The sequence below is a fragment of the Vulpes vulpes genome, chromosome 13 (assembly GCF_048418805.1).
Source record: "Vulpes vulpes isolate BD-2025 chromosome 13, VulVul3, whole genome shotgun sequence".
NCBI classification, from domain to species: domain Eukaryota; kingdom Metazoa; phylum Chordata; class Mammalia; order Carnivora; family Canidae; genus Vulpes; species Vulpes vulpes.
The window spans coordinates 94,052,503-94,078,336 of record NC_132792.1 but is presented as its reverse complement, the minus strand read 5'-3'; the positions used below and the strand labels follow the sequence as shown (position 1 = coordinate 94,078,336).

At 36.5% G+C, this 25,834-nt stretch overlaps 1 protein-coding gene across 1 annotated transcript in view; it reads right to left on the bottom strand.

Moving 5' to 3' along the window:
* Window positions 1–25,834, bottom strand: part of MIB1 (MIB E3 ubiquitin protein ligase 1) — a 137,471-nt gene that overhangs the window by 73,850 nt on the left and 37,787 nt on the right. The window contains exons 7-10 of the mRNA XM_026006537.2: window positions 15,627–15,810; window positions 8,651–8,795; window positions 6,742–6,875; window positions 2,519–2,626 (exon numbers count right to left, since the gene is read on the bottom strand). Coding sequence (XP_025862322.1) covers window positions 2,519–2,626; window positions 6,742–6,875; window positions 8,651–8,795; window positions 15,627–15,810 — 571 coding nt within the window. The remainder of the gene's footprint in view (window positions 1–2,518; window positions 2,627–6,741; window positions 6,876–8,650; window positions 8,796–15,626; window positions 15,811–25,834) is intronic.

Sequence of the window (25,834 nt, the reverse complement as noted above, 5' to 3'; positions counted from 1 at the left end):
GGTGCTGAGACAAGGGAGCAGGGCCTTTCTGGCAGCACCGGGATGGGGGGCGGTGGCGACCTCAGGCCCTGAACAGAACTGACCCAGAGCCTGCACTCCCCAGGTCCTGCATGAATATACTGCATGAGTGTAGTCCCTTTGACTACAATGGTTTTTAAAACCGAAAATGCACAAAATGGAAATCTGAGTGAGGAGGTATGGATGAAGTCCAAATGTATCCCGCTGATCTAGTAACAGATCTAGTTTTCAAACTTTCTAAAAGAAATTTGTAAACACTTAGCTTACTGAGCCACACTTCACCTCCAATCTTAACAGGTTTATAATAATCACTAACCATTTGTTTTGTATTTGAGTTCAGTAAAGGAACAGTGCCAACTTTGTCCCCAACACCACAGCTGCACCGCCATTGTGCACAACCTCTCATGTGAACAAAAGTCTTTAGAAACACAAATGGGCTAGAGTCTCATGTTGTCAGTTTTATCAATTAAATTCTGAATCAGAAAACATACTTTATAAAAAATTAGGCCAAAAATTTTTATTTTTGGCCTCTTGCCTTATTAGCTATAATCAATCAGAAGAGCTTTGGTATTTTAGGAGTTGTTGCTATTGTAGTTTCCAGATGCATTAAATAAAGAAATGGGATATTTGGGGTGTCTGGATGCTTAGTCAGTTTAGTATCTGCCTTCAGTTCCAGTCATGATCCCAGGGTCCTGAGACTGAGCCCCAGGTTGGGTTCCCTGCTCAGCAGGAAGTCTGCTTCTCCCTCTCCCTCTACCCCTCTCTTCTCTGCTTATGCTTTCTCTGTCTCTCAAATAAATAAAAACTTAAAAAAAAAGGGCGAGGTGGAATTCAACTTAGGGAATTTCATTCCATTTCCCTAAGCCAGACTAAAATAACACAATAAAGTAATTTTCTTCTATTTACAATATACTATATTTAAATTAAGTCTTTCTTTCATTACCAAAAAAAATCTTGTAACATACACTGGTGTTCCTAAAGTCATAACCAAGAAATATGTGACTTAAAAATTACTACTGTGAAAACAAAATCAAATCATAACATTCATAAAGACATTACAGTAATTAAACTATCATAGTTTATAGATATCTACCTACTAATTTAAAAATTCAAGTATTTTTTAAGACAATAGAAAATTCCATCAGAAATTACTTATTTACAACTACAACACCATAGATTCTTTAGTAGCTGTCCAACAAATCAAAATACATTGAATCTGAGAAAAAAAGCAAAAATAATAGAAGGCTTCTCTTTTCAAATATGTATCTTTAAAATTTTTTTAATGAATAAAAACAGGCTGGTCCACTAATTTAGCCCTCAGAAATTCAAGTCCTTTAAGCTTCCTCAGATGGGAGTATCATTTGGACAAAATGACAACTTTCTATCTGGTCTAAATTTGATAGGATTTGACTTATTTCTAAATAATCTTCCACTTGACTACAACAAATGTGATTTTAATACATTTTTTTCAATAATGAGGTTATAATTTACTATAATAAAGGAAGACATCCTTCACAACACACACAGAGATCCTCAACTGAAATTCCAATGACAGTAAAAAATATTCATTTCCCTTTTAAAAGACTATACTCTAAGGAGCACCTGGGTGGCTCAGCTGGTTGACCATCTGTCTGCCTTCAGCTCAGGTCATGATCCCAGTGTCAAGCCCCACACTGGAGCTCCTTGCTCAGCAGGGAGCTTGCCTCTCACTTTCCTTCTGTGTGTCACTGCCCCTGCTTGTGCTCTTTCTCTGTGTCAAATAAATAAAATCTTAAAAAAAAAAAAAAAAAAGAATATACTCTAAATTAAATTAAGTATATATAGGGGCGCCTGGGTGGCTCAGTTGGTTAAGTGTCGGCTTATGATTCAGGTCATGATCCCAGAATCCTGGGATTGAGCCCCGCCATGTCTGACCCTGCTTCTCCCTCTCTCTCCTGCTCACGCTCTCTCTTGCTCACTACCTCTCTCTGTCAAATTAAAAATTAGTTAATAATTAAGCATATATACACACACATAATGATAAATACGTCCTGTAAAATTTTCAAAGATCTACATTTAGGTCAAGCAACAATAAGACTAAACAAATTCTAATTTACTGATTCCCTTATTAGAGGGAAAACAAAAAAACAAAAAAAGGCCTCTGAGTGCCACTGATCAGTAAAAATCTTGACCTACATGATCTATATATTCCCCTTCCCTCAACTTCTGCAGAATGATTCTTGGATGAACCCAACTGGGCTCCTAGCAGCAGGATGGTCCAACCATAGTAAAGGAAAACTCAACTCCTATCTTCTCTTAGGATTATGTCTACAATATTGAGAGATCAGAGAAAAACAAGAAATACTTCAAGTTACCTCTTGTCAAATTTTTCTTTTCAGTCAGAAGAGCCTTAGGTGATTATTAAATTTTAGGAATGAAACCAATTCATCTTATAATAAAGAAGTATCATTTCTAGAACACTGATTTTTACTTAAGTATTTCTCAAGCTTAATTTAATTACCTCCGCTTCTACATCCACGTTTTGCTTCAAAAGTAATTTCAAAATGTCAACATGTCCATTCTGACTAGCAGCTTGCATAGCTGTGTGACCAGCACATTGTCCATTTACCTAAATGAGAAGAAAGGATGAAGGATTGTCACAAATCACAAGAAGCCAATATACAGTATAGGTTTAAATCCAGCACATTGAAAAAATAAATAAATCTAGCACACTGTATGATTCTTAGAAAATAATTTAGGTTGGCGTGCCGTATATCCTAGTATACAGATCACCAGAAACTTTTCTGTAATTTAGAGAAGGGAAACAGACATTTTTTCTTTTTTTTTTAAGATGAAAGTTCCATTGTTCAAAGAGCTATGAAACAACTGTTTTAGCCAATCTGCACAGCTGAAAAAAAAAGAAAGGAACTGAGGGAGAAAAGTAAATTCTATTACTTTTGTATATTTACTTCTATTTGAATTATTAAAGCTCAGAGTCTATATTTCAATGAGAAAAAAGCAATGAAGTGAATGGAAAACTTTTGGAAAAGATATTGTCCACTATTTAAATAAATTCAATTCAACAAATATATTGAATATTGTCAGTAAATTATCATGAGGAATACATACATGAATTAGCAGGGTAGCTATACATAACTATGACATTCTAAAGTAATCATTTCCAACCTTTTCTTCACTTCAGATGTTGTGTAAATGCATAATTTCCCCATGACATACTCAAGGCTAAGTATAATTCATTAAACCCACCCCATTCACTCCCATCCATAAGACTGTAACAAGATGGGGGTACCTAGGCAGCTCAGTTGTTAAGCAGCTGACATCATCTTAGGTTATGATCTCAAGGTCCTGGGATACAACCCCGCATTGGGCTCCATGTTCAGTGGGCAGTCTACTTCTCCCTCTACCTCTGCCCCTCTACCCCACTGCTCACACACATGCACTCGCTTTTAAATAAGAAAGGGAAAGCTAACATCAGAAAACAATAAAAACACATGTCTGAAAAGGACAAAGCAGACTGACTTTATAGAGAAAAGGAATACAAAACCTGGGAACCTCACACGCAGTCAAAGCCTGCAAAAGCAAGTACATCAGAGGGTTAACATAAGAAAAGCCCCAAACAGAAGTCTGATGTGAAATGGCCACACTCTAGGGCACTCTTCTCACTCAAGGACAGGACATTGGCTGCCATGCTCCTAGTCCCTAGACAGAAAAATACCTTCCTCTCCTGAACAACTGAATAGTCATGGAGAAGAACAGACCTCTACATGACAGCATTTAAAGACCCCAAAAGCTCCACACATGCAAGCACCATAATGCAAAGTCAGTCACTAAGTCCTATCCAAGCAAAAAGAACTACCAGTAAGCTTTTAAAGGTCTTATTCAGATATGAATGGTCAACCAAAGATCAGAGATTTAAGGAAGACCTCAAAAATTTTTAAAAACCACACACAAAACAACTCAAAAAAAGAAAGATAAAAAAAAGACACTGAAGAAACAAACGAGAGAAAAAAAGAAAACTTTTGAGAAACTTCAGTTAGAGATATTCAAGAATCCTTTATATCTAAAAATCAAGAGGATGCTATGAAAAACAAGAAGCTAAAGGGAAAAAAAAATCCCATTAGAAGAGCCTGAAGCTGAGCAAATATATAAGCAAGAGAACAGCTTTTCAGTATAGTGAGACTTAAAGACCATATCCTTATGTATTTATTTTCAGTACAATTATACCTCAATAAAACTTGTTTTAAAAAGTATATTCTTTTAAGTGTGTTTTAATTAAAGGTTGGATGAGCACTTGTGTTCACTACCTTTCAACATTTTGCTAAAACAAGAGTAAAGTTTTATTTTCCTTGAAGCCTCAAACCACAAAGATAATCAGAACTAGAAAAACAACACACCCACACCCGGGTGCAAGCACCTATACAGGAAGCTGAAATGCAGCCCCTAAACCTGCTATGCGAAAAACCTAGAAGCAACCCTTCTACCAAGGAAGGTAGGTATTGTTATGCTATCAAAAAGCTCAGGTACTGACTGGATACCTCTTGATACGGGGATAATGTGGTGGTTAGGGCTAAACACAAAAATATTGGCTGATAGTTTGTTTAAAAAGCATTTAGATCCCTGGATTCCCCTACTCTGCTCAGCTGAGCTAGTGGTCCACCCTGATGCTAGCAAAGGCCTTAAAGTTTATTCTCTGGAAAGAGTAAAATATTTCTAGCCTACAGAAACCAAGCACTGTTATCGGTGGGGCAAAGTACTAAAATCAGAAGTTTTATGTAAATATTTACATGCTGAATGCTGAGAATCCAGTCCCTCTTCCCTTATCCACTATTCCTGATGTTGGCAGCCAGGTTTACACCTTCTCTGCAGGAGAATTAAGAGACCTTTCTGGGGAGTCAGACCAGACCAAGAAAAAAGACCTAATGGCCAATGCCAGAAGTAATCCAAGGAAAATCTAGACACAAACCATATACCCTTCATAAAAATTAACCCAACACAAATCACAAACTTAAATGTAAAATACAAAACTATCACTCCTACAAAATCACAGATCATATCTTTGATGTTGTATCTAAAAAGTCATCACCATACCCAAAGTCACCTATGTTTTCTCCTATGTTATCATCTTTCAGAAGTAGAAATGAACACATACACGACATGCCTGAATGTCTTGGAGATTAGACAACTATAGAAATTTTCAGAAGAATTAGTTATAGCAATATGGATTACAAACAAATAAGAAACTTTAAATTATGTCTGAAGTTAAGAGGGACTGATTGAGGAAAAACTAAAAGTGAACTTCCTGGAATAAAAGAAATGTTCTACACCTAGTAGGGGTGTGAATTAGGTGGATGTATGCATTTGTCAAAACTGACTGATCCATGTATTTCATTATATGTAAATTACACATCAATATTTTTAAGTAAAAGAACAATTATGAACATGAAGGAAGCAAATAGTTATATAGAAAAATACAACCTAGCACCATCCACAGGTCAGATATGAATGTCATTTAAGTAATAATATGCACAATTAATTTTAATCTTAACAAAGTTACCATACAACCTAACCACATTAAGAAGCTGAGAGAGGAATGTGTGTGTGCATGGAGGGAATGGGCTAGAAGTAGAAAAGAAAGCTGAATTCTCATCTTCACAGTTAAATTACCAAAAGATTACTCCTAAAACATAAAAATCAAGAAGAAAACAATAGAAGTATGTTATTGGAAGATGTTGAGGTAAATATTTGAAGAAAATCAACTGAAAGAGGTGAAAATAGTTGCCCCTGAAGGATGAGTCAACAGAACTGAGATAGGAATGTTTTTCATAATGAACCTTGTATAATTATTTTTTGCCTTTAAATTCCCTTTAAAACTACATTTAAAATTTTAGTTTTAAAAAAACTGAATTAAATGAAGAAAAAATTAAGTATAATAAAATGTAAATCTGCTTGAATATAAAAAATATTTAGTACTTTGATATCTGAAACAAATTATTTGTGATATATCTCACAATCATGAAACCACTGTGTTACACTGCCACAAATGACATCTCCCTAATAACTGAAATGCCACATGAGCTCCTTGGATTATGATGTTGTGCCACTCCAATTACAATCTCTGGGCCAGCACTGAACATCCTATTGGTGCCAGTATGGTAAATAACAAAGCCAATGAATGACTAACTAGAACTAAAATGGCCCACCTAAAATACGGCTTGTGTGAGTGATAAAATAAACTATTAAGATTTACAAAATGCATGACCTCTAGTTTATCTGCATTATAAACTAAAAATAGTCAACTTTCACTGGAAAAGGTTTAGATTAAATGTTTTGAGAAGAGGTATAGAACACTGCTTATAAAACTTATTAAAAGATATTTAAAAGACATGGTATGAGGACATTTCCATGAGAAATGGGAAAGGACAATGATCACTCAAAAACTTAAATGTAAAAAAAATAATAAAAATTTAAATTAAAAAAAACTTAAATGTAAATTTTGTCAATTATAAATTTAAAAGGTCACAGTGTTAAAATAAGAAAATCTCATTATCTTTTAGAAAAGTACTTGAAGAATGATGTCCAGTGTTGTCTTTAAAATACCTGAGAAAAACAAAGGAGGACTACATGAAGCACATGTGGAAAAATCCCAATAATTATTGAACTGTGTGATGTTCATTATACTATGCGATTTTTGTGTATGCTTCAAATAATTTTTAAAATGCTCACATCCACATCTGGTCTTTTTAGCAAATCTTCCACTTTAGCAACATCCCCATTGGCAGCAGCTTTAACTAATTCTTCATTGAGGTCACCAGATTCTTGGGTTTCAAATAATTTCTTCAAGAGTTGAGAGAGTCTTTCTGTAAAGCATCAAATAAAGTGGCTAACATAGGAGAATCTCAAACCTTAATTACTAACAGACAAGCATTACTCACATATCTGTAACATATACTTTTCCTTTTTTATCATTGCTATCATTAACGTTATTTTTGTACTATACTACAGATATTACTCATGCAAGTTTTAATTACCGTATCAACCTGCATTAAATTCTAACCTGTAAGTATTCCCAGTTTTCTCCAATTAATGTATTTCAAGGTATAATTTCAGAAAAAGTAGAGCATTACATACAAATAACAATTCAAGATTTAGCAGTCATACCAAAGATAATCACAAATGAACACACTATCATGGGAGTATCAGAACAATACAAACTTCCTTTCAGGTTTTAACATACCACATTGATTCTTGGAGCTCAATGCTACAGACCATAGAAGAAATCAATAAATCAATGATTATGATTCAAAAGCAATGTAATCCCTATAATATGCGGGGAAATGTCTTAGGGACAAATCAACTTTCTGTTGAAAATGGTCATCTAAATGTTAACATACTTCAACAGGTGTCACCTGATTCGTACGGACTAAAACAAAAAAAGAACTAGGGATATATTTACATAGACTCTTTCATAAGATTTTTTTTTTCTAAGTAGCATTAATCAGTAGAGAAACTACCCAGCAGTTCTATTCCTTAATTCTTGGATCTACTTAGTGGAAAGCAATCACAAAGTGAGGCAGAGGACCAACACCAAGTCCACATTATTTGATCAGGATATTAACTATGTCTCATTCTTTGAATCTGTAGGTAGTCAGCCCGCTGTGATGTCATCTAACCTCAAGGTAAGAAATAAATACCACCTGATTTAAATTTTAAGCACACTAGCAAATTACATCAGGAAAGAAGAGACAGCAACATAGTAGAAGAAAGCAATATAAAATTAGGTTGGCAGTCACCCAATGTTCTCCTTTACTTTCTTAAAATTTAGTTATAGCTCTACCTTCTTTTCTGAATGACAATACACAGTAACTTATAATTTGTTCTAGTATGAATTGAGGCTCTGGATATATAGCTGGAGCACAGGGAGGGAACACTGTCATGAGTCTACCCAATCGTCCACCTTATTCACATTTCAAAATGATTTTCTACTTATTATACATTTATATATGTATAATAATCAGTATCAAATACTAAGAAAAAAATATGGCTGGTATATAAAAATATCCAGGAAGAAAGCCTTCTGCTAGCAATAATGTTGAAAATAAAAAGAGAAAAAAGCAGTCTAAGAAAGTCATGTTTCTTGGCAGAAGTTCCAACTAAAAAGTACAACATTGAATTTCAGTTATCTCAGATTTGATGCGGAAAGCCCTTGATATGGCACCCAAGAAAAAGTACCTATTTATGGAAATTTTCCAGAGTATACCTCAGCCAGAACAAAAACTATTCATTATATGGGAAAAAAAAAAACCTTTTAGCGAAAGTGTAAATGTTAGTTAACATTCAAGTGAGGTCATGTGATTTGGGAGAAAACTAAGAACACACATCATTAGCTGTACGTGATAATCAAGGAATTAATGAAGGTTCTAATGTAAACCATATTACTTTTAGAGACCCAACAATACGAGATGCCTAGGTGGCTCAGTGGTTGAGCATCTTTGGCTCAGGGTGTGATCCTGAAGTCCCGGGATCAAGTACTGCATCAGGCTCCCTGCGGGGAACCTGCCTCTCTCTCTCTGTCTCTCATGAATAAATAAATAAAATCTTAAAAATAAATAAATACCCAACAACACAAACATACCACCAGATGCATTGCTAATGGCTGATCCTGCAGATGCCACCTTGGAAACTGCTGCTGGATTATATGTCCAAGATGTTCCACAAACTTCCACCTTTAAATCACTGTCTGAATAAATCTGCTGTACTCGGCCAACTTTACCTAAAGTCTTTCAAAAGAAAAAAAAAAAATCAGTTCATGTTCCCAAGTCTATAGTACATACCATAAAGAAATCAATCATCAGTTCCTACATGTTTAAAGTATTAATTTTCCTTTGCTCCTAATGAAGAAATTGTTAAAGGACAACATATTCAAATGGGTTATTTGTTAGTTGCAAACTTTAAAGAGTATCTTTAAAAAATATTTTCATCAACAAAGCCACTATACTTCCACAAGAATATAAAATCAAAAATAAATAAATGAAAAACAAATGAGTCTATCATTCATAAGAAGTCACAATATTTTGCTTTTTGATATCTAACCTTTTAACTCCATAATATCTTACATCTTGAGAATTTGTAAATCAAGTAGTCCAAAAGTCATCATCAATCTAGCCTAAAAAAAATAAAATCTGATTTCTAAAACAAACTATACTTAAACCAAAAAGGAATCAATATTCATTCCAAGACAAAAGAATATAGTACCATTATGTATGGGAAAAGAGGACGCCTGGGTGGCTTACTTGGTTAAGCGTCCAACTTGATTTCAACTCAGATCATGATCTCAGGGTTGTGGGATGGAGCCTTGTGTGGGGGCTCCGTGCTCAGCAGGGAGTCTGCTTGAGATTCTCTCCTTCTCCCTCTGTCCCTTCTCCCCATGCACTCTCTCTCTAAAATAAATAAATAGGGGATCCTTGGGTGGCTTAGTGGTTTAGCACCTGCCTTCAGCCCAGGGCGTGATCCTGGAGTCCCAGGATCAAGTCCCACGTCGAGCTCCCTGCATGGAGCCTGCTTCTCCCTCTGCCTTTGTCTCTGCCTCTCTCTCTGTGCCTCTCATGAATAAATAAATAAATAAAAATCTAAATAATAAATAAATAAAACAAAATAAAATAGATCTTTTTTTAAAAATGTATTTATATTCTTGAGGGCAATTGGGTCCAGAACACAATCAACAGCAACTCTTACCATGTGGCAGGTACTGTTCTAAGAGCTTTAAACAAATTAACTCACCTAACATACATAACCCAGAAAGTAAAGTGCTTATTATTAGCCCCAATTTCAAATTCCAGTCTAAAACCCATTCTCTTAAGCACAACAGGATAGCAAATCACAACACTAGAAAACTGGTAAAGAACAGTGATAAGATCTTACTTCCTAACACAAAGTAGACTGCCGCTCAGTGTTTTATCCTTTACCCTCTCCACAGCATTTGATCCCAAATACTTGAAACTATTCCCTTGATTTCCAGATGACAGTCTAACCTTTCTGCCTGTTCCTTCTCTTTCTCTACTCCCTGGCTTCTTGTCCTCTTTCAGATTCCTAAATCTATTCACTCACCCAAATTTTATTCCTTAGTTTTTTACTCTTCTTCCTTAAAAGTTTAATCCACTTTGACAACTATCACCTTATTTTGAAAAACTCCAAAATATACATCTCTAACTTTATTTATCCCTCTCCCTGCCCTCTTACATCAATTTTAACTTCTAATTAGACATTTTCTCTTGAAATTTTCCATTATCTCAAACTCTGAGGCTGCATTCTTTGTTTTTTTCCCCTTAAGTGTTTTTTGTTTTTTTTTAAAGATTTTATTTGTTTATTCATGACAGACACACACACACACACACACACAGAGAGAGAGACAGACAGACAGACAGACAGACAGAGGGAGAAGCAGGCTAGGGAGCTGGATGTGGGACTTGATCCCAGGTCTCCAGGATGACACCCCGGGCTGAAGGTGGCGCTAAACCGCTGAGCCAGAGGGGCTGCCCTCCCCTTAAATGTTTAATTGTGGAAAGTCTAAAACATACAAAAGTACACAATAGTATTTTGAATCTGTACCCATCAACTATTTTTAACAATTTTCAGCTCATGGCCAATCTTGTTTTCCCCTACCTATTCTCCCTTCCTGTATTATTAATCATGTAAACTTTTTTTAAAAAACAAAACTACAATACTACTACCAACCCTTCCCAAATTATCAATTAATTCTGTGATATCATAAAATACCAGCATTCAAATTTCCAATTGCCTCATAAATGGTAAATTTTTTCAGTCTGCTTAAATGAAGTTTCAAATAAAGTTTATACATATATTTTTCTTTCCCAGTTATTTGTTGAAGAAACAGGGTTATTTGTCCTATGAAGTTTCTTAAATCTCAATTTTGCTATTGGTATAATTAATAAGTTCATCTGTCTCTGCATTTGTTTGATAAGGAGCACTCCAAGTTGGCTGCTGGATCCTTTTAACATGATCTAGAAATCTTTGATAGCTTCATTGCTATCTGTTCTGAGGCTCATCTTGTTCACTTCCTGACAAAGAGCTAGAATTAGCCACTTCTCCAAGACTGTTTCTTTACAGAGGGAAAAGCTATTTCAAGACTGTAATCTGGGCACGAAGGCTGGTTACTGTTACTAGAATGGTTATTGTTTCTAGGTCTTTTCATGGGCAGAGCTAGGAAATAGTGATGGGAGGATGTTTTGTCTTAAAGATAAAATAAATCATAAGTAAAAACACTTTTCCAATTCAAACTCAAGACTACAGGGTTTTCTGTAGCCTCTTTTATGTTACATCTGTATCTCCTTTTCCTACTCTGATCATTCTGGCTCTCAAGGTCACCAGGGATAACAGAATTAAAATTACCACATAACTACTCACTTGTTTTTTTGTCATCTCACACATACAACAATCTCAGGATAATAATACTATCACAAACAATAAGATCTCTAAAAATTGTTAAAAATTGTTTTTTATATGCAGTTCTTTAGAGTATATTCTTAAAAAGACACAAAGACAAATTACTGTGTTTCAAAATTACTTGTACTTTTCTCTCTGTATGGTTATGCCAATAAGATACACATTTAGGTTTACTTACTTCATTTTACTTTCCACTTTAAGGAATTTAATTTTGCTTTATAATTACGTAAAATATTTATGTGGCTTCAAATCAAATCTATAAAACAAGACATATTCAAAGACATTTTCCTTCTACCTTTATTCCCTATACTACATTCCTTTTTTAGATATGAAACACGGTTTTAAAAAAAAAAACATGTTTTTTAACTTAATGGTTAATCCTTCCACCATTTGCTTTCTTTCCACATAAACTCTGCATTGTCCTAATAGTTATATTTATAATAATATTAATATATAATTTATATACATATAAAACTTTATCCCTCTTTAAAAAAAAGAGTCAGAGTGTTTGAGTGAGTCAACTCGTTCCCCAGTATGTACAATACTGAAATTAGTCACTCATGGTCTTACCCTTACCTTTTCTCCTTCAAGATTTTGATTTAAAATAATAGTATTTAGTTCCAGTGAATAACTAAAAGGCAATCAGCTTACTAAACTTTCCATATGCTCCCTTCATTCCCACTCCATTTTTTGACAGTTGTACTTAATCTGTGTTGATAGAGCATATAACCATTATATAGACCCTACCCCTTCAACTATCATTTAATCTTAGCTCAACGAATACATACATATTTAATGATCACTATCAGCCCCTTTGGTTGATCTCTCTCCCGACATCTTGGTTGCCTGAGACATTTTCTAATAGATTAATCAGAAAAAGCTAATGGGAACAAGATTCTCTGAATTCTTAGTTGTTCATATCAATTTGTAGGCTTTATACTTTAAAGTCAGCTTGGTTATATATAAAACTCTTAGCTTTCAGTTTTGTTCCTTGAATACATTAAATGTTATTTTATTTGAAATCATAAAGCACTGAGACCAGATTTTCTTTCCTTTATAAGTAAAACTTGACCTTTTTTCCTAGATATCAAAGAATTTTTTTCTTTTCCTGAAGATTCAGTTATTTTATCAGAATATGGTTCAGTGTTTTGTGTTCTCAGTTTTCCCAGGTATGCAATGGGTCCTTTTCATATTTAGCTTTAAATCTTTTAATTCAGGGACATTTTTTCTGGAATCGTAAATTACTGCAGTTGTTTAATTCCTTTGCTTTGGCTTTTGTCTTTCCTTTTCCACAAGGACTCCTAATATACATCTATTAGATGCTCTATATCTGTCACTTTACCTGAAATACTTTCATCTTTTTTAAGTTTTTTCCCCCTTTTTACCTTTTGTTCTTCTTAGGGCATTACCTGTCATATTTATTTGATCTGTGTTGTGTCAAGCTTACTTATTTTTCTGAAATTATCTTCCTTTTCTTTTTAATTCTTTCCTAAGTTCTATTACCTCATTTCTAATCATGATCCATTTTCTTCATTCATCTTTTATCATTCTGTTAGCTCAATTTGAATCATTAGATTTTAGTTTTTTGTGCATATCTTTCTAGTGTACTTTCATTTGTCTATAAAGAAGTTATGCTATTCCTTACTGTCTTTTTTTCAGTAATAACTGTGTATTGGGATCTGATTATGATCCCTTCCAACTTTTATCTTTCCTTTGCCCCGACTGTCTCTATCCTAAAAATTTAGTTTCGACTCTCAGCACTCTCTACTTAATGGAGGGCTCTGCCCAGGAAGAGCACTATGGCTGGTTAGTTTTGAGTGTTTACAGACCCAGGTTGCTTCAACTCCTTCAAACTTTAGCATGGACCTATTACCCTCACCCCAAAATGTAGTTTGCAAGAACCCTCCCCAGGTCAGCTATCATTTCCACACAGTCTACCTACACTAGCTAATGAATACTTGTTAACTATGCTGGAGCACCCCTGTTCTCAGTGCCAGCCAATGCTCCATTCTCTCTGCTGCCAGACAAACAGCTGTTGACTTAGGAGCAGTCAGTGTTTTGTCACTACTCATTCATATATTAGGGTTCGACAGGCTACTCTGTTACCTGGTTTTGATATAGATATTTGTGGCTTTCTATTTTTTGGGTATGCTAATCTAGTTGTTGACTATTTTTCTCAAAATTATTTGGGAATATTAAAATTCTATGCCACCACCACTGGAATCCCAGAATTCTCCTCTAGAAATAATCTACAGGTTTTGCTTATATAGCAGCCTACTACGGGACATAGACGATTTAGGCTTAGAAGTAAAACAGGGGATCCCTGGCTGGCTCAGCGGCTTGGCACCTGCCTTTAGCCCAGGGCGCGATCCTGCAATCCTGGGATCGAGTCCCGCGTCGAGCTCCCAGCATGGAGCCTGTTCTCCCTCTACCTGTGTCTCTCTCTCCCTCTCTCTCTCTCTGTGTCTATCATAAATAAATAAATAAATAAATAAATAAATAAATAAATAAATAAATAAATAAATCTCTTTTAAAAAAAAAAACAAAAAGAAGTAAAACAGATTTGGGTTCTAATTTCAGCTCAGACTCTTAGCTCTGATTTCCTCATCCTTAAAACAAAGAGGTCATACCACCACCTGTTTATAATATTCCTAGGACAAATAGTCTGCATATGTATATATGTGTGTACACATGTATATATGTGTGCATGTATGTATATATTCATCATTTAGCACAGTGCTTAGAATAACTGGGCACTCCAAACACATAAGCTGCTATATATAAGATGTCACTCCTAAGGGGAAAAAACAAAAACACCTTGACCTAAAAAAAAAAAAACAACCTTAAAATGGTGTATATAGCTCCTATGAAAGTACATCAAAAGATTACATTTAGGTAACACTATACTATAGTGAGGCTTAAAGACAATCAATACTTTTTTTTAACCAAGTTTGATATCAAAAGCAAAAAAGATCATATACAAATTAATTTTTTAGACAAAAATAAAGATTCTAAAATACAGCTCCTGTAAAACATACAGCTATCACTTAGTCGCTAACTAAAGCAAAAAAAAAAAAAAACGTCAGCAGCATCTGCAAACTATGAAATGTCTTCAAATGAAAACACCATAACAATAGATTTCTTTTTGTTTCATTCACTATTACATCCTTGAAGCCTAATAGCCACATTGTTTGTAGGAAAATATCTGCTGAAGGAGTAAGGCATACATGAAGGAAGGGAGGGGGCACTGGAAAGGATGAGAGGGGGCAGAGGGTTAGATGAGCCAGGAGATGGGGCTAGACAGGAAGAGGAGCTGCTAACCAGGACAGGGCACTAGACAACACAGCAGGGTTGGCGGGATGAGACATGAAGATGGATGGGAGGGGAGGTATTTGGTACAAGGAGGAGGCACTGAATGGGATGGGACTAGAAGAACAGGAGAGGATAAGTTCTGTGACTGGATGAGACAGGAGCAGGGGTAGCAAAGTGGAGGACTAAATAGGAGGACACAGCAAAGTGAGAGGAAATGGAATATAGGGCAAGTAAGTATGGGAGGACAGCAGGAAGAACAGAAGAGCAAGGTATAGATGGAGAAAGAGGATGGATGCAAAGTGGGAAGAACAAATTTTTCTGTTGTTGCTGAAGATTTGGTGAAAAATGTATTAAATGAATAAATTACATATTAAACTGTAACTCTTTGGGAGGAAAGCCACCTCAGAAGGCACACATTCAGAATTGTTCTTTCACTCTTTGAGTTTTAGAGAGGCAGACCGCCAAGTGAGGAAAGCAGCAGTGGTCTAGCACTGCTAGTAACTGGATGAGCAGCACGTACCTCTCATTCTGGGGTTAAGTATCAGGAAAGTCTCTGTTGCCTTCTACCTACATTTCAATCTCCACTAACAAGTCTTGCAAAAACTATTAACTGTAGCCATATTTGGACCTTCCTGGGCTAATTTAGCTGGAATAAATTAGAAAATAAAAGGCATTAAGTATGCCTAGCTGCCAGTGAAGAATACAATTCTCCAAGGAGTATGCTAATTTAGTTTCCAAAATTAAGGTATTTTTTTTTAAAAACTACTAAAGCATAATATAATTCCTAGTCTAAAACTATATTATTCCGAGTCTTAAACTATTTTAGATATACTTACTGGGAGCATAGCTTCAGCCCATTCTCCATGTCCTCTCTGTAGAAGTTTGATTCTTTCCAGGTCGTAACAAACTTGTACAAGATCACCCACTTGAAACTGTGAGGTACCTCCTTCTGCACCCTGAGCAGCATCTCCACTTCGGACAATGTTTGCTTTAGTGAGAACAGCAGGATTGAAGGTCCACCTAAAAATCAAGCCAAAACTCAAAATGGGTAAGTTTACTTAATTTTAATACAACTTTCTTAAATACTGAAGGGAAAAAAATCCTGTAACACATCAACAGAGTAAAGCAATCCTTTGCAATGACATCCTGAATTATATGTATTTCTTTTTATAATTTTATTATCTGAATTTAAGAAAAGGCTTAGCTGCAATAAAATGATATACTTCTGTCTAGTTTAACTTGCATGTTTTAAAAATTGTTATAAGGGTGCTTGGGTGCCTCAGTTAAGCGTCTGCCTTCAACTCAGGTCATGATCTCAGGGTCCTGCAATCAAGCCCTGCACCGGGCTCCTTACTCATCGAGGGGTCTGCTTCTCCCTCTCCTTCTGGCCCTCAACTCCCAAACCTCCCTGTTGCTCCTGCTCTGTCTCACTCTCTCTCAAATAAATAAAAATATTTTTTAAAATTGTTATACAATACACACTCATTGTTAAATACTAAAACATTTCAGAAACATAAAGTGAAAGTGAAATTTCTACTTCATACAAACAGACCTGGATCAGCATTCCCTATCCCACTACTAACCACTATTAATATCATTGTGGTGCCAACCACACTTCAATTAAAAAAAAAAAAAAAAAAAAGTCTAATGAAATCAGGACAAAACAAAAATATCCCACTGTGTATCCCTGAGATTTTCTTTTAGTGAGCTAATATTTATAATGTAGACAGACAGTTGTTTCCTTTTTCACAAACAGGAGATTTTATAAGTATCTCTTCTTCAGTGTCATAGATATAAATCAACTTTTTTCAATTCAATGGCTACAGTAGTCCACTGCAATGTTATACACTAATGCATTTAGCCATTCTCCTACTATCATTTAAAGTATTTTCAAGGGATGCCTAGGTGGTTTAGCGGTCGCACAGCTGCCTTCAGCTCAGGTCGTGATCCCAGGATCCAGGATCAAGTCCCGCATCGGGCTCCTACGAAGAGCCTGCTTTTCCCTCTGCCTATGTCTCTGCCTCTCTCTCTCTCTCTCTCTCTCATGAATAAACAAATAAATCTTTTAAAAAATAAATAAATAGGGGATCCCTGGGTGGCTCAGCGGTTTGGCGCCTGCCTTTGGCCCAGGGCCCGATCCTGGAGTCCCGGGATCGAGTCCCACGTTGGGCTCCCGGCATGGAGCCTGCTTCTCCCTCCTCCTGTGTCTCTCTCTCTCTCTCTATCATAAATAAATAAATAAATAAATAAATAAATAAATAAATAAATAAATAAATAACAAATAAATAATAAAGTATTTTCACTATTACAAACAATACTTTAAAGAGCATCCCTATATGTACATCTTTGTGCACATGGGGTCAGCGTTTCATTAGTGATTCTTAAAAAGCCACTGGATCACAGTACGCATTTGTTTATAATTTCAATAGAGCCAAACTGCCCTAGAGAGTGACCATTTCACCATACCATTAATAATCTCATGGGTAAAAATTGTATCTAGTTTTAACTGGTCACACATGGGTATTTCACATAATTGTAATCACCGTCTCAAAACAAATCTGAACTCTGATTTCTTCTTTGCTGCACATAAGCATTTTTCTATGTTGCTACCATCTTTATAACCATCATTTTATTGACTCCTTAATATTTTATAAAATAGACGTACCACAACATATAACACATTTCCCCCAGTCTTACTACATCACTCCATAGAAGAAAGGTTCCCCAAATAAGCTTTTACGATATGGCATATTATTCCCCCTCCCCTTAATTCAAATGGTCATCAGCATATAAATAACTCTGAGAGATCATAACATATAAAAACTTATTAAGTTCCCATAATCAAGTAAACTTTTATTTCTAAAGCAACCACAAAGAGAAAGAAGTGCCTCTACCAGTTAAGAATAAAAATCAGATATGCCAGGCGCCTGAGTGGTTTAGTCAGTTAAGCACCTGCCTTCGGCTCAGGTCATAATCCCAGAGTCCTGGGATCAAGCAGCGGGTTGGGCTCCCTGCTCAGTGGGGAGCCTGTTTCTCTCTCTCTCCCTCTGCCCCTTCCCCTGCTCACATTCTCTCACACTCTGCTCTCTTTCCCAAATAACTAAAATCCTTAAAAAATATATCAGATATGCAAACATTCCTTTTTAGCCTTACAATCACAGAGCTTTTTCCCCTGTTCCCAATACTCCAACATTTATTAGACCTATTACAGCTTGAACACACCACTACTTCTTCCAGTCCTTCCCTCTGTCTATGGTGCTTCCCTCCCTGATGGACATGGACTCCATCTTTTAAACTTGCTCCAAAGGTAACTTTCTCTCACTGAAGTTTCTTCTGATTTGCCTCACTGAAATTAGCACTCTTCTTTTGCACCTTCAGAATACCCCGAATACTCATCTATCATGACTACTCACAACATTTTAATGCAGTTATTTCTGGTTTTGTCTACCAAAACCAAAAGGGAAACCCCTTCAGAGCAGGGGACCACAGGGTGGGTGCCTGAATGAGTCAGTCAGTTAAGCGCCTGACTTCAGCTCTGGCTCATGATCTTGGGGTCCTGGGATTGAGCCCCATGTCAGGCTCCCTATTCAGAGGGGAACCTGTTTCTCCCTGTCCTCCCCACTCATGCTCTTGGTCATACCTCTTTGTGTATCTCTCTCATGTAAATATCTTTAAAAAGAAAAAAGCAACAAAAAAAAATTATTTTCTAGAATTCAAATATCAAGTCACTATTAACACTATTAACACTATTAACACATTGCCTGAGAAAGAATTTCGACCAAGAATTTGGCAAGTAATAATCCCAATTTAACATTTCCTAACAACAAACAAGGTAACACGAAATGTTAGTAAAAAATAACACTAAACGTTTACACACTAATCTAAACTTAAGATTGTTTTCTGGGATCCCTGGGTGGCGCAGCGGTTTGGCGCCTGCCTTTGGCCCAGGGCGCAATCCTGGAGACCTGGGATCGAATCCCACGTCAGGCTCCCGGTGCATGGAGCCTGCTTCTCCCTCTGCCTGTGTCTCTGCCTCTCTCTCTCTCTCTCTCTATCATAAATAAATAAATTTAAAAAAAAATGTTTAAAAAAAAGATTGTTTCCTTCCCTATTTATTAACAGCTTTGAGATCTAATTCCTATACCATGCAATTCACTAATTTAAAGTGTTAAACTCAGGGGTTTTAGTATATTCAGTCTTGTACACCCGAGTATTATCTAATTTCATTTTCATCACCACAAAGACACTCCAAAACATTAGTTGTTGATCCACATTTACCCCTCACCGCAGCCTTTAACAACTAGTAATATATTTCATTTCTACATTTTTGTCTATTCTGGATATTTTATATAAATCACATAATCTGTGACCTTTTTTGACTGGCTTCTTTCACTAAGCATAATACTTTCAAGATTTATCTATGTTGCAGCACATGTCAGTATTCCATTCTTTTTTATAGCTGAATAATAGTCCATTATATTGATACATATTTTGTTTATCCATTCATCAGTTAATTGACATGTGGGTTGTTCCATATTTTGGCTGTTATGAGTAATGCTTTTATAAACATTCACATATAGGTTTTTGTGTGGACACATGTTTTTAGTTATCTTGAGTATAAACCTAAGTGTGGACCAGCTGGATCATATGCTAACTCTAACATTTTGAGGATCTACCAAACTGTTTTCCAAAGCATCAAGACCACTTCACATTCCTACTATCAACGTATAAGGATATGGTTCTAATTTCTCCACACCCTCACCAACACTTTAATTATATACTTTTTTTAATTCTAGCCATTCTAGTTTGTGAAGTGGTATTTCATTGTGGTTTTAAATTACATTTCCCCAGTAACTAATAATATTGAGCATATTTTCATAGGTGTTAACTCCTACCTCCTACTGTGACTGCATTAAGAAATTGGACCTTTAAGGAAATAATTAAGATTAAATGAGGTCATAAAGGTGGGGCACTAATCCACCAGGACTGAGGTCTTTATAAGAAGAGGAACAGATGTGGGAAATGTCTTTCTCTGAGCATGTACAGAGAAGAGGCCATGTGAGGACATAGTAGGAAGGCAACCTACTACAAGGCAGGAAGTAGTCTCAACAGAAACCAACCCTGATGGAACTTTGAACTTGGACTTCCAGCCTCCAGAATGGTAAGAAAATTAATTTCTGTTGTTTAAGCGACTCAATCTGTAGTATTTTGTTACAGCAACTTTAGCAAACTAACACAATGCACTTATTGGTCATCTCCATATTTTCTTTGGAAAAATGTCTATTCAAATCCTTTGCCCATTTTTTAAATGAGTTGTTTTTTATTGATAAATTATAAGAGTTCTTTATATATTCTAGATACAATTTCCAAATCAGACATATGATTTGCAAATATTTTTTCCTATTCCATGGTGGTCTTTTCACTTTCTTGATAGTTTCCTTCAAACACAAAATTTCCAATTTTGATGATATCTAATTTACTCACTTTTTCTTTGATTGATTGTTTTGCTTTGGAGGTCACATGTGAGAAACTATCATCTAATCCAAGGTCACACAGATTTATACTAATGTTTTGTTCTAAAAATTCTATAGTTTTAGTTCTTACATTTAGGCCTGTGATCCATTTTTTATGTCCTATTTCTATATGGTGTGTAGCAGGGGTCCAATTTCATGCTTTCCATGTTGATAACTAGCTGACTCAACACTGTTTTCTTTTCATTGCAGCTTTATTTATTTATTTGAGGTATAACTGACATATAACATTATATAAGGTGTACAACATAATGATCAGATATTTGTATGAATTTAAGGTGTACAACATAATGATCAGATATTTGTATGAGTATACCTCATTTTATTGCACTGCACAGATAACGATGTTTTTATAAACCAAAGGTTTGTGGCAACCTTGTGGGAGCAAGGCTATTGATGCCATTATTCCAACAGCATTTGTTCAATTCCTATCTATCACATTTTAGTAATTCTCAGTTTTCAAAATTTTTCATTATATCTGTTATGATGATCTGTGACCAGTGATCTTTGTTTTTGTTTGTTCTTTTGTTGTGATCAGTGATCTTCAATATTATTGCAATTGATTCGGGGAACCACAAACCATACCCATATAATACAGAGAAGTTAACCTATAAATGTGTTTGCCTGCTACAAAAACCAGAAGTTTATCATCTTTCTCTCTCCTCCAGTCTCCCTATTCTCTGAGAACAACAATACTGAAATTAGGCCAATTAATTACCCGACGATGGCCTCTTAAGTGTTCACATGCAATGAAGAAAGTCTTATTGCTGAAATGGAGACAGTATGAGTAGTTTGGATAGAAGATCAAACCAGGGATCCCTGGGTGGCGCAGCGGTTTGGCGCCTGCCTTTGGCCCAGGGCGCGATCCTGGAGACCCGGGATCGAATCCCACATCGGGCTCCCGGTGCATGGAGCCTGCTTCTCCCTCTGCCTGTGTCTCTGCCCCTCTCTCTCTCTCTCTCTCTCTCTCTCTCTCTATCATAAATAAATAAATAAAAAATAAATAAAAAATCAACAGAAGATCAAACCAGCCGCAATATCCTGTTAAGGTAAAGCCTAACCTGAGCAAAACCCTGATTGTCTTTAATTCTGTGAAGGCTGAGAGAGGAAGCTGCAGGAGAAAAGTCTGAAGCTAGCAAAGCGTGGTTCACGAGGTTTAAGGAAAGAAGCCATCTCCATGACATCAAAATGCAAGGTGAAGCTGCAAGTACTGTTACAGAAGTAGCAGCAAGAGGGGCACCTGGATGGCTCAGTGGTTGAGCGTCTGCCTTCAGCTCTGGTCGTGATCCTAGGATCCTGGATCGAGTCCTGCACAGGCTCCTCACAGGAGCCTCCCCTGGAGCCTGCTTCTCTCCCTGCCTATATCTCTGCCTCTCTTTTTCTGTGTGTCTCATGAATAAACCTATAAAATCCTTAAAAAGAAAAAAAAAGTTGCAGTAAGTGATCCAGAAGATCTTGGTAAGGTAATTCATGCTAAACAACAGATTTTCAATATAGACAAAACAGCCTTCTACTGGAAGAAGATGCTATCCAGACTTCTCACAGCTAAAGAGAAGTATCAATGCTTCAAAGCTTTTAAGGACACACTGACTTTCTTGTTAGGGGCTAATGCAGCTGGTGGCGTTAGCTGAAGCCAATGTCATTGACCATTCTGAAAATTAGGGCCCTGAAGAATTATGCTAAATCTACTCTGCCTGTGCTCTATAAAAGGAATAATAAAAAAATAAAAATAAATTTTAAAAAAATTTTTAAAAAGGAATAATAAAGCATGGATGACTGCATGTTTGTTTACAATATGGCTGACTGAATATTGTAAGCCCACTGATGAAACCTACTACTCAGGGAAAAAAAAAAATCCCTTAGAAATTTTATTGCACTGACAATGCATATGGCCAACCCCACTGTAATGGAGATGTACAATGAGATGAATGCTGTTTTCATGCCTGCTAATATAATGTCCATCCTGCAGACCATGGATTAAGGAATACTTTTGGCTTTCAAATCTTAGAATTTAAAAAATACCTTTTGGGGGGCACCTAGGTGGCTCAGTTGGTTAAGTGTCCAACTCTTGATTTCGCCTCAAGTCATGATCCCAGGGTTGTAAGACTGAGGCCTACATTGGGCACCCTGCCAACATGGAGTCTATTTGGATTCTCTGTCTCTCTGTGCCCCTGTCCCCTCCCCTCATCCTCTCTCCCTCTAAAATAAGTAAATCTTCAAAAATAAAATATAAACAAAAATTAAATGAAAAACAAATAAAAATAAAAGTACATTTTTGTAAGGCTGTATATCATAGTGATTCCTCCAATGAAATTTGGCAAAGTAAATCAAAAATCTTTGGGAAAGGATTTGCCATTCTAAATGCCATTAAGAACATTCGTGATTCATGCAAAGAGGTCAAAATATCAATTGTAATAACAGGAGTTTGGAGGAAGTGGAGTGAAACCCTCATGGATGATTTTGAGGGGTTCAAGACTTCTCTTGAGGTATGGAAGGAAGTCACTAGAGATGTGGTGGAAATAGCAAGAGAACTAGAATTAGAAGTGGAACCTGAAGATGTGACTGCATTGCTGCAATCTCATGATAAAACTTTCACAAATGAGGAGTTGTTTCTTATGGGTGAGTAAAGAAAGTGGCTTCTTGAGAAGGAATTAATTCCTAGTAAGGATGATGTGAAGATTGTTGAAATGACAACAAAGGATTTAGAAATTACATAAATTTGGTTTACAGGGCAAAAGCAGGCTTTGGGAAGACTAATTCCAACTCTGAAAGAAGTTCTACTGTGGGTCAAACAGCACTGCATGCCACAGAGTCAATCAGTGCAGCAAACGTCATTGCTGTCATAAGAAACTGCCAAAGCCACACCAATCTTCAGCAACTACCACCCGGATCAGGCAGCAGCCATAGACATTAACATGAGCACCGAAAGATTACAACTCACAGAAAGCTCAGATCATAATTAGACTTTTTTAGCAATAAAGTATTTAAAGTATAATCACACATTTAATAGACTACAGTATTGTAAAAATAAATTTTAAATGTTAAATTTAAATGTTATTGTATAAATATAACTTCTATACACATGGGGAAACCAAAACTTCATTTTACTTGTCTTGTTTTTTTTTTTTTTTTTGACTTGTCTTGTTACAGTGGTCTAGAACGGAATCTACAATATCTGCAAGCTATGCCTGTATATATTGTCAGCATCATTTACTGAAGAGACTATTCTTTCCCATTGAATTGAGTTGGACCCTTGTCAAAAAATCAAATGATTTTTTTTTTAAATATTTTATTTATTGGGATCCCTGGGTGGCGCAGCGGTTTGGCGCCTGCCTTTGGCCCGGGGCGCGATCCTGGAGACCCGGGATCGAATCCCACGTCGGGCTCCCTGCATGGAGCCTGCTTCTCCCTCTGCCTGTGTCTCTGCCTCTCTGTCTCTCTCTGTGTAACTATCATGAATAAATAAAAATCTTTAAAAAAATTTTTATTTACACGAGACACACACAGAGAGAGGCAGAGACACAGGCAGAGGGAGAAGCAGGCTCCTGGTGGGGAACCCAATGCACCACTTAATCCCAGGACCCCGGGATCACGCCCTGAGCCAAAGGCAGACACTCAACCATTAAGCCACTCAGGTGCCCTACGTGTCTATCTTATGTCAGTAATATACTGTCTTGGTTACTGTAGATTTATCATAAATTTTGAAATTAGGAAGCATGAGTCCTCCAATTTTGTTTTTCTTAAAATTGTTTTGGCTATTCTGGGTCATTTGAATTTCCATATGAAATAGAGAATTGGGATGCCAATTTCTATAAAAATAGCCACTAGGGTTTTGATACGAGCTGCCTTTAATTTGACTAGTTTGAGAAAAACTGCCATGTGTTATAGGCTGAAGTATGTCCTCCAAAAAGATATATTGAAATCCTAATCCCCAATACCTCTGAATGTGACCTTATTTAAAACAGGGTCTTTGCAGATATAATCAAGTTAAAAGGAAGTCATGCTTGATTAGGGTGGGCCATAAATCCAATGAGTGGTATCCTGATAAGTCATGTGAAATCAGCTTTGGTCATTTTCTATGTAAAAGATTTTAGAATTCTCATGAATTCAGCTAACTTCTTTCTATGTCTCTTCAGGGTTCTTTCCTCATGGATGGTTAAGCTACAAATATTGACTTGCCCAAAATAAAATAGTGGGGCTGGGGGATTGTTTATGTGGCTCTTGGTCTCAAATAATTTTATACAACTATCTGAGCCTGACCAATGAGAGACTGATTTGAATGCATTTCAAACTAAAATCTGTACCCAGGAGGAAAAAAAAAAAAAAAGAGAGAGGTCACATGAAGACACAGGGACATGCAGACTCAAAGAGGAGAAGGTCATGTGGAGACAGAGGCAGAGAAATGAGTGATGCATCTATAAGCCAAGAACACCAAGGATCACCAATAATTACCAGAGGTTAAGAGAAGCATAGGACAGATTCTCCCTCAGAGCCTCTGCAAGGAATCAATCTCATCAACACCTTGACTTTAGACTTCTAGCCTTCCAAAGTTGTGAAAGAATAAAGTGCTGCTGTTTAAGCCACCCAGTTTGTGGCACTTTGTAATGGCAACTCTAGGAAACTAATACACAAGATCTGAACAATATCAGGTCTTCTGATCCATAACATGAGATATCTTTCTATTTATTTAGGTCTTCCTTAATTTCTTTCAACAATGTTTTGTAGTTTCCAGTGAACAAGTCTTGCACTATTTTTTTATTTTTTTATTTTTTACTTTTAAATATTTTATTTATTTACTCATGAGAGACAGAGAGAGAGAGAGAGAGAGAGGCAGAGACACAGGCAGGCTGCATGCAGGAAGCCCAATGCGGGACTCGATCCTGGGTCTCCAGGATCACACCCTGGGCAGAAGGTGGCGCCAAACCGCTGAGCCACCCAGGGCCGCCCAACTTTTTTTTTTTTTTTTTTTAAGTAATCTCTAGGGTAGCCCAGGTGGCTCAACGGTTTGGCGCCGCCTTTGGCTCAGGGCGTGATCCTGGGGACCCAGGATCGAGTCCCACATCGGGCTCCCTGCATGGAGCCTGCTTCTCCCTCTGCCTGTGTCTGTCTGGCTGTCTGTCTCTCTCTCTCTCTCGTGAATAAATAAATAAAATCTTTTAAAAAAATAAAAATTAAAAAAAAAATAAAGTAATCTCTACAGGGGCGCTGTGTGGCTCAGTCAGTTAAGCATCTACCTTCAGCTCAGGTCATGATCCCAGAGTCACCGACTGAGCCCCACATCAGCATTCCTGTTCAGTGGGTAATCTGCTTCTCCCTCTGCCCCTCCCCCTAATCGTGCACATGTGCACACACTCTCTCTCTCAACTAAATAAAGAAAATTTTTAAAAATCTCTACATCCAGTGTGGGGCTCGGACCCAAGACCCTGAGACCAAGAGTCACGTGCTCTACCAATTGAGCTAGCCAGGCTCTCCAAGTCTTGCACTTCTTGAGCTAAACCAATTAAGTATTTTAT